General features: G+C 41.9%; 1 protein-coding gene and 1 long non-coding RNA gene across 2 annotated transcripts; one reads left to right on the top strand and one right to left on the bottom strand.

The window, feature by feature from the left end:
- Positions 1-7,430: 7,430 nt before the first annotated feature.
- LOC109519808 (uncharacterized) lies at positions 7,431-11,226 on the bottom strand. The gene is made up of 2 exons (XR_002169034.1): positions 11,132-11,226; positions 7,431-10,212 (listed from the first exon to the last, which is right to left on the bottom strand). It is a non-coding gene; the product is annotated as an uncharacterized LOC109519808 (long non-coding RNA).
- Positions 10,627-13,634, top strand: LOC109519806 (sialic acid synthase-like). Its single transcript, XM_019876562.1, has 6 exons — positions 10,627-10,859; positions 11,205-11,420; positions 11,502-11,601; positions 11,926-12,080; positions 12,162-12,428; positions 13,255-13,634. Exons 1-6 carry the CDS (start codon positions 10,728-10,730, stop codon positions 13,444-13,446), a joined length of 1,062 nt encoding a protein of 353 aa, XP_019732121.1. The 5' UTR covers positions 10,627-10,727; the 3' UTR covers positions 13,447-13,634.
- The last annotated feature ends 674 nt before the right edge of the window (positions 13,635-14,308 follow it).

Below are 14,308 nucleotides of genomic sequence, written 5' to 3'. Positions count from 1 at the left end.
TCTAAAGATAAAACACTGACGCTGCTCAGTCTGTTATCATCCACCACAATATATGTCAATACACAGCGGATGTAAAAAGTCAAAAAAGAACTCAGATAACAGTTCATTTAAGTTCCCCTTTCGGGGAAAAAAATGTATTGTTTCAAGAAGAGAAGTAGAAATAAATGATTGAGATAACGTCGTTCGTTTTACTACTTCCCCTTTCAAAAAATGTAATTCTATTCATAATCTAGTTGAATAAATTGTAGGTCACAATAATAATGGTGGGAAAAAAATTATAAACGAGTTATCGTGTTTTATTGTCTTTATGTCACAAAAATCATTCGTTTGAACTACCCTATATTTAGTTTTTCATACATATAGAGCACAATAATAATAAGAGATGGACTAAAACAAAGAAAGTGGGAGAGACATGTTTTGCACCACAATGGTACAGGTTTAAATCTGCGTTAAAATGCTAAAATCAGCATTTACCAGCAAAAAACAAATAAGAATAAAAATATACTTCTGATGCGCATTTGACACCTGAGTAAGGCAGTTTGATCCAAGAGAGGGGGCTGAAAAAATAGGGGGTAGACCAAATGTTACACATGCAAATCAGCTTTAAAAAGTTATATCATGAATGTGTGTGTGTGTGTGTGTGTGTGTGTGTGTGTGTGTGTGTGTGTGTGTGTGTGTGTGTGTGTGTGTGCGCGTGCGTGCGTGTATATATACAATATATGCCCGAAGATATATATAGGTGTAGGGTTTCAATCAGGATAAGAGTTTGACGAGGGAGAGCATGACCTGCATAGGTGCTGTTAAAAAAAAAATAAAAAAAAAAGAGGTCAACTCGAAGGGGGATCAATTGGCGGTTGCAACTCGGCTGATTTGCCTGCCGTTTTATGGCGCTTCTGGCTCACGGTGCCTTCCCTCTCTCATTCACACACTCAATGTGAAACACTTCTAGCATTTGCAATATTCTGGTTGCGTAGGGCCAGTTCAATGTGAAAGACATGAATATAATGTCATTTGAAAGTAAGAAGCGAGAAACGATTTGCGTCCTAACATTTTCAGTATATGTAGCGGTTTGGATGTGGATATTCCAATTGGTCATAATTAGCATGTATACGGGAGCCATTGTCTGATCGCGCGTGCGAACAGGTTATTCCGAATATTTCAGAAGCCGGAATTCTGACCTTAACCCAATACTGGCATGTAAACATAGTCATTGACAGTCCCTTGAACCAGAAAATAAAAGATCAAAAGGCTTTCAATAAAAGAGTGACAAAACTCAATCTTATCATCTAACAAACAGAAAGAGTTAAGCTGCCCCCATAAATTTTGTTGACCTCATTTCACGACCACATCCATGTTCTTGTCAAACTTTAACTGTGAGTCAAAGATGGCACTGAGGTATTTGTGTGATTCAACAAGTTTGACTTTATCATTGTGAACAACTCCTGCTTGTTTGTGTGGAAAATTGATGAGCAGCCCCCTTGGTTTTGAGAAGATTGAAAGCCAGGAAGGTACAATATTTTGACACTGTTGGACAAAAGCCAATAAAGCGTTAACATGATCTTTAGAAGAGAAAGGAGAGCAGTCTCAAACAGAAACGTTAACAAATAAATCAAGACAGGCCTCCAGAGACGGACAAATAAATAAATAAAGACAGGCCTCCAGAGACGGACAAGTCTTTTATCACACTTTCACACTTTCCAAACCCCCCCTCCCCCCACCCCCAAGAAACATGGATGTCACTGATGTTACTTAATTCCCAAAAAAACTATCATACTGTTCATAAAAACTCATAGACCAAAAAAAAAAAAAGCGCTACAGTAAAACATGCAATATGCAATTTTTTTTTCCCGTACCGTAACTGAGGTATATGTGACATTATGGAAATCATCCACCTGTTATCTGAACGACTTTGTTCTCACGTGGATTCACATGGGTGCTGGAGCCTCTCCCAGCCGACTACGGACAGTCGTCAATCGCAGTGTAGCAATCAGACCAGGTGTAAATGTCTAGGAGATAAATGTTTTCATATTGTTCCATTCTTACTTACCTGTTAAACAAGATCTTTATCAAACTGTCATTGTTCCATGCCAGCATTCCAAATCACCAACTTACTACGCCAAGGTTATTTTAGTCTGTGCGTGAGAGTTCTTCTGGGTGGGAGAGGTTTGGTCTTATTGTTTGTGCAGTTGAGAGAGTTCTCCTGGGTGAATGTGAGTCATTTGCATGAGAGCCTTTTCTGGTGAGAGTGAGAGGTAAATGCTCCTTTTGGCCAATAAGGTACCTCATGGAAACCTAACTGTCGTCTAATTACCCGTAACTGTGTTTCTGTAATAAACGTAGACAATTAAAAAATGTCATTCGATATTCAAAACGGTGCACTATTCTTACCAATAGAACAGAATCTCACTTATTTTTCTGAGAGCAGGGTTGTCGAACTCCTTTTTGTCGCGGGCCACTTTGGAGTTTCATCATCCCTCGGAGGGCCGTGATGACAGTGAAACCACAAAAATGTTGAATCGTCTCATTGAATTTTTATTTCCACACAACAAATTCATGCATTGATGGAATGAATGAATAAAATTCATGGATTACTAGTTTTGAAAACAGTCAACTGGAGTACATAGTTTATTTGATTATTGTTCAAGTGAGTGTGAAGAGGGTAACAAAATTATCGCAAAATCTCAGTGCTATTTATTACACGTGACAATTTGACATTCCGGTTCAGATTTTAGCAAGGCTCATACACGTTGACACACATGATTAGTTTTTGCGGGCCACATACAATGATATGGCGGGCCGCATCTGGCCCCCCGAGCCTTGAGTTTGACACCTGCGTCTTAGAGGAACATCAAAATGTTAGGCACATGTTTTTTTTTTTTTTTCAGGTGCAATGTGTTTTTATTCACAGATTCAGTTGATCTGGAGGACAGGAAACTCTCCACGACATGGGCACTGTTTCACCCGAGACTTACCGGAGCGAGGCAAGTCCCGTTTCAGGGAGCTTTGTGTGATGAGCCCAGTTTCATATCAAGCACCTTTGACCCGTTTCCACAATTTGGTCCTTGGTGTTGAAGCAGGTCCTTCGACTGAGGCTGTGATCTGCACTGTTCTGATCCACACGCTCTGTCCAGGTACTAGAACTGGTAGATCCAATGAAAGAGTGTCGCTGTTTCTCTTTTAATATATCTTTTCCGCCGAAGGCTCAGAGGTTTGGCCGGACAGGTTGAAGTGCTTGATTTTGATGCTCTTATTCTCCTCCCCATTAGTGTTTGTGACGAACTCAGTGAGCCAATGGCGTCACTCTGTAAGATAAGAGAGCATTCTGAAAGTCTGGACTTGATTTGAGCAGTTGTTTAAATGTGTTGCGGTCAGCCCTTTGCGCTTCTCTGGCGCTCTGGGGGGCAGTGAGGGCTCCTGGACTTATTATGGTAGGACCCATTGTCATGTGCAAAACTGGCAATCTCTGTCGACGAAAACTGGGGCCCGTTGTCAGTCACCAACATTTCGAGTAGAGCAAACTTTGCAAAGATCACTTTCAAATGCTCCGCAGTTTGAGATCTTGTCAGCGGCGGGAGGTTTTTCGTTAACAGGAGTTACAATGGCCATTTTTTCACTCAGCGATATCAGCTGCGATGATTTGCCATGCCAGTCAGGGCGCGGTCACCAAAGGCTCTGTACATTGTATTTCACATCTTTCCACCATTTCCTTAATCTGTCTTGTTATTGATTGCACCACGATGATTCTTGTGCTCTTGCTTCACATTTGCTCACACCCTGATGCCTTTCAGGTGGCCTCTCCATTTTTTTTTTCGCTGCCACGCATCCAGGAAAAACAACCCTCCTACCTTTCAGAAGAAGGCCCTTTGCCATATGGATGTCATTCCTCTCTGGCCAGAATGGCTAAAGGTGTATTCAGCCACTCATATCCTGTGAAGGGGGTCAGCCTTTTTTCCATTTGAGTTTTCAGCTGATTACATATGTTGCCTGAATTCGGAACTTCTCTGATGCGTGCCAGCTTACCTTTGGCGGCAGGTAGAAGTTGGAGAATCTGGTTGGAGTAGGGCTGTAGGCACTGCATTCGTCCTGCAAGATACTGTTGGATATTTTCTAGTTCTTTGAGGGGCTGTTGAGAGAGTATCAGCAGGAACAGTTTTTTTTTGCCTGGGACATGTATGATCATGTAGTTGAACCGCAACAGTGTTAGCCTGGCTGTCATTTTTCAGTGGATCACACAAGGGCTTTGTAGGGCTGGTAGGCTAGGCAAAAATTTGCCGACATAATTCACCATGTTGCCAGGTTCAGGCATTTTCTTTTATAACTCTTTTTTCGTCAGTGGACGCTACAACTTCATGTTTACTTTCTAACTTAGCTTGTAGCCAACGTGTGCACATTTTGAGCATGACGTCTCTGATCCACTGGTATCGAGAACTGCTTCAAACAACAAAGCGTATGCCGACATAGTGGTTACGATCGCATCACTCTCCGTGTCTTAATGTGTTTTGTTATATTATTTTGATATTGTTTTGTTATTTTATGTATAAAACGTTAATTATTTTTGAAATTTTGACTCAAGTGGGCACACGCAAATTGGTAGGTGTACACGATGCCCTCTGACCCACCTATGACAGCGGGCGTGCGTTCATCCACAGCCTGTGTGAGGAGGCTACAGCTATGACTCAACAAAGTTACGAGATAAAAGTGATGTGTGAATGTGCAGAGTGATTGTCGTGAGAACACTGTATTTTTGTTGAGGGCGGTTCCCTGACTGACAGCAAGTTGATAGAACTTTTTTGTTGTGTAGAAACTGTCAGTCAGATTTCGAATTCCATCCAATTGTGTCCTTTACGGTCAAGTTGTTCATTTAAGGGACTAAATAAAGACCAAAAGGTCCTGGCAAAGTTGATCAGCAGTTTTTAGGGCTGCGGGCCATTGGGGGACCCACACTTTGTTCGACAATGTGTCCTGTAGAACCTTGGTCCTGCTTAACTTCTTTTAATTAAAACAAACAAACCAAAAAACAACAAGCTATTGTTTTGAAAGGTAGTTATTCGGTCGGTCGTGCTTCAGTGTGCAGTAAACACTTTTGTGTTGAGCAACCCTGATATTGAAATCAATATACAGGAAAGACGGAGCATTTGTCAGAGCAGTTGAGTCGAATTACCTTTGGCTAAAGCCAAACTGTTACTATGCTTAAATTTCTCCCATTCATACAACTGATCTCTTTTAGAGCATTTTTAAACGAGTTAAAAAAATATATATATAATATATATAATAAAGCTGATTTGCCTTGAGTAAAGTGTCATTGTTTCAGTGTTCTCCCACATAAAAGTAAAATATTAACAGAAATGTGAGAGGTGGAGTCACTTTTGTGAGGTACTTTACATCCAACAGCTGGTTTCCTTTCAAACAAAGGCAAGTGAATTTATGTTGATGCACCAGATTCCACTCTCTGTTAATCATTCTCCCATGATCTGATAACAAGCATCATGCTTTCAGCCACGTCAATACCTTTGTCTTCTTTGTCAGAGCTGCAGCTGCTCCTACATCTGAAGCGAGAATACAGTAAATCCACAGGTACGTCAAAGTGTCCTTGAACAACATATGAAACCCCCAGTTGCACAGTTGATGCTGCATCATCAGTAGGTAAATGAAGAAACAATGTGAAGGGGTTTGAGTACCATAGGTATTAATTAAAGTGTTTTTTTTTTTTTCCCAAATATTAACCATGGATGTCAGTGGTGCTATTGGTGGTATAGCCATCCGTCCATTATCCGAGCTGCTTATGACAATAAAGTTGTACTTGACTAAATACAGTTGAGTTGACTTGACTTGACTTGACTTGTACTTATCCTCACGAGGGTCGTGGGCATGCTGCACCCTATTCCAGCTGTCTTCGAACAGTAGGCGGGGTCCACCCTAAACTGGTTGCCAGCCAATCGAAGGGCACACAAACAACCATTCACACGATCACACCGAGGGACAATTTGGAGTGTTCCATTAACCTACCATACATGTTTTGGGAATTTGGTCGAAAATTTGGTAGAAAAGCAGAGTATATGGAGAAAACCCACACAGGCATGGAGAAAACATGCAAACTTCACACAGGAAGGCTGGCGCCCGGATTCGAACCACAGACTTCTGAAGTGTGAGGCAGACTTGCTCACCAGTCGATCACCGTGCTGCCCTTATGGTTGCATACCCCCCCCACCAAAAAAATCACCCATTTACCAAAAATAACATCACACTGAAAAAAAATCCAAATTCACAACAACAAAAATATAACTGACATGCTCACCAAAAAAAAAAAAAAACCCTCTCACTCGATCCACAAAAACTCATAAAGCAACACTCCTAATGACCCAAGTGAGCACAAACGTGAGGGTAAATGGATGGATTTACAGTTCACTTCATTTCGTTGAGTGTTATTTCATAAATGTGAACATTGCCGTATTTTTTTCTCTTTTCCTGGTTGTGGACTATGGGCCATAGTAGCAAGTAGACCTGCACAACTAAAGAATGCCTACAGATTCTTTTAGAGATAAATGCTTTGATGTTGTCCCATTCTTACCTGTTAAACACATTGACAACAGGATTTTTATCAACCCGTCATTGTTCAACTCCAGATGGAAAAATGATTGCAACATTTTTCAAATTGCCAACTTACTACATTAACCTCCTAAGACCTGAACTCTTGCAAGGCATGCATTTTTATTTTATTTTTATTTTCTCTTTGATATTTCGGCTAATTGGGACCTGATGAGTGTAAAAACAAAGAATTATCTTTTTACATGATGTAACCTCCTCGTAAGTGGACGCCAGGCCCTTGTAGTCCAAAATTTAACATTGTAGTCTTGACGACCCAAAACGTCATGTCCACACATGTGGACGCCAGGTCCTAGGAGGTTAAGAATTTTTTTGGGTGTGCGTGCACGACAGTTTTTTTGAGTAAGAGAAGATTTTTTTGTTTTTTTTGGGGTGCGGGTAACAGGGGTGTTTTTGGTGGGTGAGAGTGTCTTTCTGGGTGAATGATTGATTTTGATTTGATTTATTAAACATATAAACACATTATAAGAAAAAAAGTAAAAATTTGAAGAAAGAAAATATCACCTATGGTTGTCATAGTTTAACATGTATTACATGTTCAAAGGAAGTAAGAAGTACAAAAACTTACCTATTTCCACACCTTGCTATCTACATATCTCATCACAAATGATTACACTAGTAGATTTTTTTTTTTTATTTAAAATAATGTATCCCAAAATAAAAAACAAAACATGCTCATTTTAACACCGATAATTTTAGGTATAATTGTGACTTAATAACTCCTCAAATATATGTTTGAGTTATTTGTGCGAGAGTTAATTTTTTTTTTTTTTAGGTTAAATAGAACCCACTGGGCAGGTCAGAAATGTATTGTCTTGTATGTATTGTGTCCCCTCTCTTATGGTCTCTGCGTGTTTGTCCCGGTTGAGTGAATTTGGAGCAGGTGTTGATCATTCAACCTCACCTGATTGCTGCTACGTGATTGGTCAAGGAACTATTTGAACAGTCTCATGTCTACGCCTCTCTCCGCTGACAGCAAGTGCTATCAAGTTTGATTGCCCTTTGTGTTTGAAGACCTTTCCTCCTCTTTTTGCTTTATAGGAGGTAGATTAAATTTTTATCGTCATTTATTTACTTCTTGTTTGGTGAAGGAAGGGTTTATTTTGAGTGTTTTGTCTATGTTGGTATTTTATCCCTCTGAAAAGAATAAACTGCTCCGTAAAAAGGTTATTGGTCTTGCTGACCGTTCTGGTAGTGGGAAGGCTGAGGGAGCACTGACACATGTTGTATCCAAGACTTGCCGAGACTCGGACATAACAGAGGGTACAATACACAGGCCAACCTTGACCACTTCCCTGACAAACGCGCCCCGCCCTGCACCACCGGCAAACCACCCACCCTCCTGTCACAGCACACCAGGCCCTTTGACACCTGGCATGGCTCATAGTATGCATGGAACCATCCCAGCTGTCGATGGCTGGACAAAGGTTCTGCTCCGAGCACTCCTACTTCTGGAACATGTAATACGTACACTATTCCCTCACCTTGTCGTCCTCCATCCCAACTTGTCCAAAACAGTGGCCTTCGCCCGACCTTCGCAAGCCAGTGGGATTGGGGGACCTGGCAATCTGCTGCCGCGCCTCCGCTGCAGTTTTTGCTGTTTTGTACCTTTTAATGGATTCACTAAAACACAGTTTCATTTGACTGTTTGATCAACCCCAAAAGAGCAGTTAAACAGTCTACCTGACTGCTGCCTCTGCCTCGCCTCTTGTTAGCCAGAAGCTAGCTTCTCTACACGGCACACCTGTTTGGGACCCCTCTGGCTCTTTTCTGTGCTCTGTGACTAAACGGCCTGTTCTGGAGACTCTCACGAAGAACACCTACTTGGACCAGTCGCAACCAGTTCTCCCGGACACTTATCTGTCCACACGGATTATTGTCAACCCGAATGACGCCACCTCCCCAACACTCAGACCAGCTGGAGATAGCCAGAAGCCAATTACAAAGCCCCTGTCAAACTGGTTCCCATCTCCAGCAAAGTTCCGTTCCTCCTCGACAACATCGGTACTGTGGTTTAACCTTGCTTCCGATCGCTTATCATGTGGAATATTAATTTGTTTTTTTCCATCTGTTGTGCCTGGCTCTCACGACCACAACTCTTTTACTTGGCAGTGGAGATATTAGGTATCCAGACTTTCACAAGGACCCCTCCACTTCATTTGCATCCCATCACGACATTCTCAAATGACCAGGGTACATCCACCTAGGCTGTGGATGGACCTTTTAGTATAGACATACCTTTTCTGTCGTGAGACAAAGATCATTGTGTTGAATCCCCCAAACATCCTTTAACCACCAAGACACATAATAATTATGACTTCAGGCTCTTGACAGCATCAACAGTCCTGATACATGTTGGCACTATTCTTTACAATCAAATAACCGATGATGTTGTGATAGCTCACTTCAGGAACAAACTGGCTTAATTTGACCAGTCTGATTTTGAAAGTTTATCTGAGAGTTCGATGTTTTGTTGTTATTTTTCTGTCCAAACAACTTCAGTTTTTCTACATATCAACTTCAAGCAACTGGTTCCAATGTGTCGATGTAATTGACAGGTGTCCTAAGAGAAACCTCTTTCGCAAATCTAGACATAAGTAGTCTTACGTTAGCAATGGATAAGGCCTCTCTTCGTGTTTTCCATTTGCGTGCAGGTCTACTAATAAGGCACAGGAAACAAAGCATTGTGGGTTAAATGTTGTTGATGATGTTGAAATGATGTCAGCAAGAAGAGTCTTTTGGAAATCTTAACTGTTGAATCTCAGATTCTTCAGTAACAAGACTTTGCTGGTCACTGACTTTAGGGATCTACAGGTATTGGAGCAGAGCAGGTTTGCAGGGTGGTCGCAGGGCTTGTGTCGCCAGTGCGGGCTCAGAGGGCGGCAGCGGGGCATGCACCATCGGAGCAGGGTTGGCGTTGCCAAGGAGCCGTGGCCGGGGTCTACTTTTGCCTAGGCGCTGAGACAGTTGCCAAGTGCTGTCGAGGTAGCAGGACAGGGATCTGCAGGTCCCGAGTAGCCAGTATGTGAGAACGCATCAGCCTCATCAGCCTGCCGCCATCGAGGTTGGGGAGCACAAGAGACATGAAGGACCAGGAAACAGAACTCGCAGAAACATGATGAATGGGAGGAGGTGAAGAAGTAGACAGCGAACGAGGTGATGAAAAAGGCAGGGAGTAAAGTGGCTTGGGGGCAAGTTCAGAATAAAAGGCGGGTTTATGGGCAGAACCAGAACCTTTTCCTGGGTGCCTATGTTGGGCAGCCCGCAGAGGTCCCAGATAAATGGCCAATCTGGCACCCAAGTGTCTGAAGGGAAGGGCTTGAGTAACAAATGGGAAAGTAACCAGGGAAAACAAAATCTGTTTCAGAATCGGAATCAGAAAAATCACAATCAGAAAAATCTGAGTTGAAAAATGAAACATTGGGCTGGAAAATAGAAGGGCAGTGTTAAAACCTAGGACAAGTGGATGGCACAACTGAGAGAGGTGTGGAGGAAAATACACAGTTTACATGAAGGGTGTGGGAGTGGTCAGCAGGTTGAGGTGGGGGAGGACCGGGTCTTGTAACGGCCTGGGCGACCCATCGAGAAGGGAGCGCCATGAGGGGTTGCCTGTGAAAAGGGAAGCCAGCAGCCGATGAGATGATCACTATTTAATTGGAGGTGGAGGGATGGTTAGGAGCAGGCGGTGATGTCTGCCGATCGAGGGATTGTGCCTGAGTCTGCCGAGTCCATGACGGTCTAATCATAAGCAACTAAATAAAATGTTATCTTCTCATCAAAATGTACAATAGCTCCCTTGACATGAAGAATGCAGGAGGTCTACATTTATTCCCTCTCCTTGCACATTGTAAAAAAAACAAAACAAAACCTATTACTACTACAGGGACAATATGAAATAATAGAATTATAATGATAGATAGATTGTTTCTTTTCCTGTCAGCAGCCTTGAACGTGTCCGAAAGTAACCACCCCCGTTTTTGAAAACTTGACTACGCCCATTGTTGGTTTAAATACGCAATTACAACGCATCTGCGTCCTTTTCCTTACTGGAACGTCTCCCATTCATTACACTTTATCGCCTCAAGCTTATAATTCTCTTCAAAGTTGCCTCGGCTGTCAGCAAAATGCCTTCAACATTTGAGCTGTGCCCCGGTAGGATGATTGGAGGGGATCGTCCATGTTTTGTTATCGCTGAAATTGGACAAAATCATCAGGGAGACATTGAGATAGCCAAGAAAATGATCAAAATGGCAAAGGTAATAAGTGACACATTTACCGTGTTTTATTTTTTTATTTTACCATGCACTGTTCACTATTTATTGGAACAAGTAACAATATGTGTTTGCGTGTGTGTATGTGAGTGTATTTATGTATGTGTGTATGTGTACAGTATATTCTGTCATTTAGTATCCGTGAATACTCCGCATTATAAAATTTAAACGAGGGAGAGAGAGCGGGAGAGAAAGTGAGAGATTTTAAAAGTACTGTCGTATTAAGATAAAATGATTGTTGAAGCAGATTAACTCACGTTTCTGGACGTCAATGTAGTACAAGTGTGTGTGCATGTCCCTCATCCATTCCATATGTATTTACTTTGACAGGACTGTGGTGCTGACTGCGCCAAGTTCCAGAAAAGTGAGCTGCAGTACAAGTTTAACAAACGTGCTTTGGAGCGTCCTTACAAGACCAAAAACTCCTGGGGGGAAACCTATGGTGAGCACAAACGCCACCTGGAGTTCAGCCATGAGCAGTACAGGGAGCTGCAGAAGTACGCAAAGGAAGTGGGGATCTTCTTAACTGCCTCAGGGATGGATGAGGTACTGTGTGTGTGCCTTTGCAGGTTTTATATTTTGAACACACGCAAAAAAAGGTTTCACTTTAACTATTGCACTTTTTAGATGGCGATAGAGTTTCTCCATGAGATTAATGTCCCTTTCTTCAAAGTGGCCTCCGCAGACGCCAACAACTTTCCTTATTTGGAAAAGGCTGCCAAGAAAGGTGATTGGTTGGATGATTTGAGTTTTAAAATTTTCGACAACCACAGATTACATACATTAACTCCATACATACAATAGATAGATAGAAGCAATACTGACTCTGAACTGCTCGTGATGCACATGGCACAGTTGTTGTAGTGTTGATTGTTTATATAAATGTCGCATGATAGTGGTAGTATTAAGAGGTGGATTAAGTCCAGTAAGACCCACTCAAGGCCAGGGTACTAAAATCATGGCCTAATAATGAAATTGCAATGTTGAACAATCCATTCATGTTAGACATTAAGCTTCTCTTTTGTGTGTACGGTACGTGCGTGCATGTCAGGACGTCCCATGGTGATTTCCAGTGGGATGCAGTCCATAGAGACAATGCGTCAGGTGTACAAGACAGTGAAGGAGCACAACCAAAACTTTGTCATCCTGCAGTGTACCAGTACCTACCCCCTTGAGCCTCAAGATGTCAACCTGAGAGTGATCACAGTAAATCGAACAAAAAAATTACAATAACCTGATGAAATGTTTGAAGTAATTCATATCTTAAAATCCTCTTGTCATCAACAGGAATACCAGAAGGAATTCCCTGATATTCCAATTGGGTATTCTGGCCACGAGTCCGGAATCAGTATTTCAGTGGCGGCTGTTGCTCTTGGGGCAAAGGTCATTGAGCGCCACGTCACACTGGACAAGACTTGGAGGGGAAGCGACCATGCAGCTTCTCTGGAGCCCGCTGAACTGGCCGAGTTGATTCGTTCCATCCGACTGGTGGAGCTTGCACTGGGATGCGGTCTGAAGAAGAGGTTGCCCTGCGAGGAGTCATTTCATAGAAAGGTGAGATGGTGTTACCCCAAATACAATTATTCATGCAACCGAAGCTCTCAAAGAACTTACACAAACAATTGAATAATTTTAGGTAATTGGATTACATTTCCAGCAGCAAGATTATGAAAGGGAGAAGTAGAAGACCAAAAAGCATATGAATAAATATAAATTATAACACATAAATATAAGCATATAAAAAATGGGTGAATGGGGGTGAGTCCAGGTTTTCAGGTCTGTCTATTCGATAGCCTGACAGCAGTCGGCGGGAACAAGCGGCTGTGCCTCTCCTTCTTGCAGCGCGGGTGTATCAGTCTCTGGCTGAAGGGGCCGCCCAGTGCTGTCAGGGTGGCCTGGAGGAGGTGGGAGAGTCTGTCCATCATAGCTTTTAGCTTGGCTAGCATCCTTGTTGTTTCAGTTAAACAACATTGATAAAACCATGAAAGCTACAAAATAAAAAGACAGCCGAAATTAGTGTTTTACTTGATTACTAAGTTGTGAAGAAAATAATCATTCCTTTGCCTCAAAAACTAGCAGTAATCCATTACAGCAGACGTATGCACATTTTGAGCATGACGTCTCTGATCCACTAGTGAAAGGAGGATTCTCTCCTCTTTCATCTAGAACCGCTTCAAACAACAAAGCGTATGACGGAAAAGTGGTTAAGATTGGACGACTGTCCGTGTTTTTAATGTTGTGTGTTTATTATTTTATTTTTTATTATTTTATGTTAACTATTGTGTAAAGCACTTTGTTACAGCTGCAGCTGTTGTGAAAGCGCTATTTAAATCAGGATATATTGTATTGTATTATATTATGACCTGCTCCTTTTCCCCAGCTGGGGAAGTCTGTGGTGGCCAAGGTGACAATCCCCAAAGGAACTGTCCTCAGCTTGGACATGTTGGCAGTGAAGGTGGCCGAGCCCATTGGTGTCGACGCTGAAGACATTTTTCGTCTGGTTGGCAAGAGTGTGAATGAGGATGTAAGTGAAGATGAGACCATCACACAACAGGTGGTGAACGGCCTTTAGCCATTTTCTGATCATTTTGGTTAACCTGAGGGAGTTCACGGTTGTTACTGCATATTCATTGCACAGGAGTTAGCACCGAATGTCACAAATTGTGAATTAAATGTACAACTATGCATCAACAAGACATTGTATACAAAGTCATTTGTTGCTTTGCTCATCTGTATGTATTAAATTACTATTTAAAAAAACGCAACCTGCTATAGACTCCTTTTCCTCCTGCTTGGATTATAAACTCGATATATGTGCCCAGGACAAATCTGGCATGCAGCGCAGTTGAACTGTGCGAAGGAGTGGGCTACACACACTGTTGGTATTTTCACAGATGCACACAGCTTGGTTTACACCATTGTGAGCATGAATATCGCCGACAAGCTTCCTGTTCCTCTTATAATCTTTATTTAAAGTTGACACGTGAGAGGCGCACAGTCCTTGACATGGCAAAAGCAGAACCTGCTTTGCTGGAGTCCAAGCAAGAGGTCTCCATATTATTTTTACACGAATGGACAGATGTTTGCTCATTATGTATGTGAATACTGTAGAATGACAGTTGCATGGCGTGACAAACTTACACGCTGCTTGTCAGATGAGTGAAAATTTTAAATTCAAGAAATGTCACCTCATAAAGACTCAAGGGAAACAACATCACTGTGCTTCAAACGTTCAAACGTGCTGGTACTGTGATGTCAAGGTGGTGTCATAAAGATAGGGAGAGAGAGTGACATCTGTTCAAATGATGCTCTTTAAAAATAAACAAGCCTTACCTTATATATATATATGGCCTCCCCAATACCTCTCGTCAAACTTATCAGTCTGAAATGTTGCCAGTTTTATATATATATATATATATATATATATGTTTTAC

This window comes from Hippocampus comes, unplaced genomic scaffold (genome assembly GCF_001891065.2).
Source record: "Hippocampus comes isolate QL1 unplaced genomic scaffold, H_comes_QL1_v1.1 scaffold51, whole genome shotgun sequence".
Taxonomy (NCBI): Eukaryota; Metazoa; Chordata; class Actinopteri; order Syngnathiformes; family Syngnathidae; genus Hippocampus; species Hippocampus comes.
This window is presented reverse-complemented; position numbering and strand designations above follow the sequence as displayed.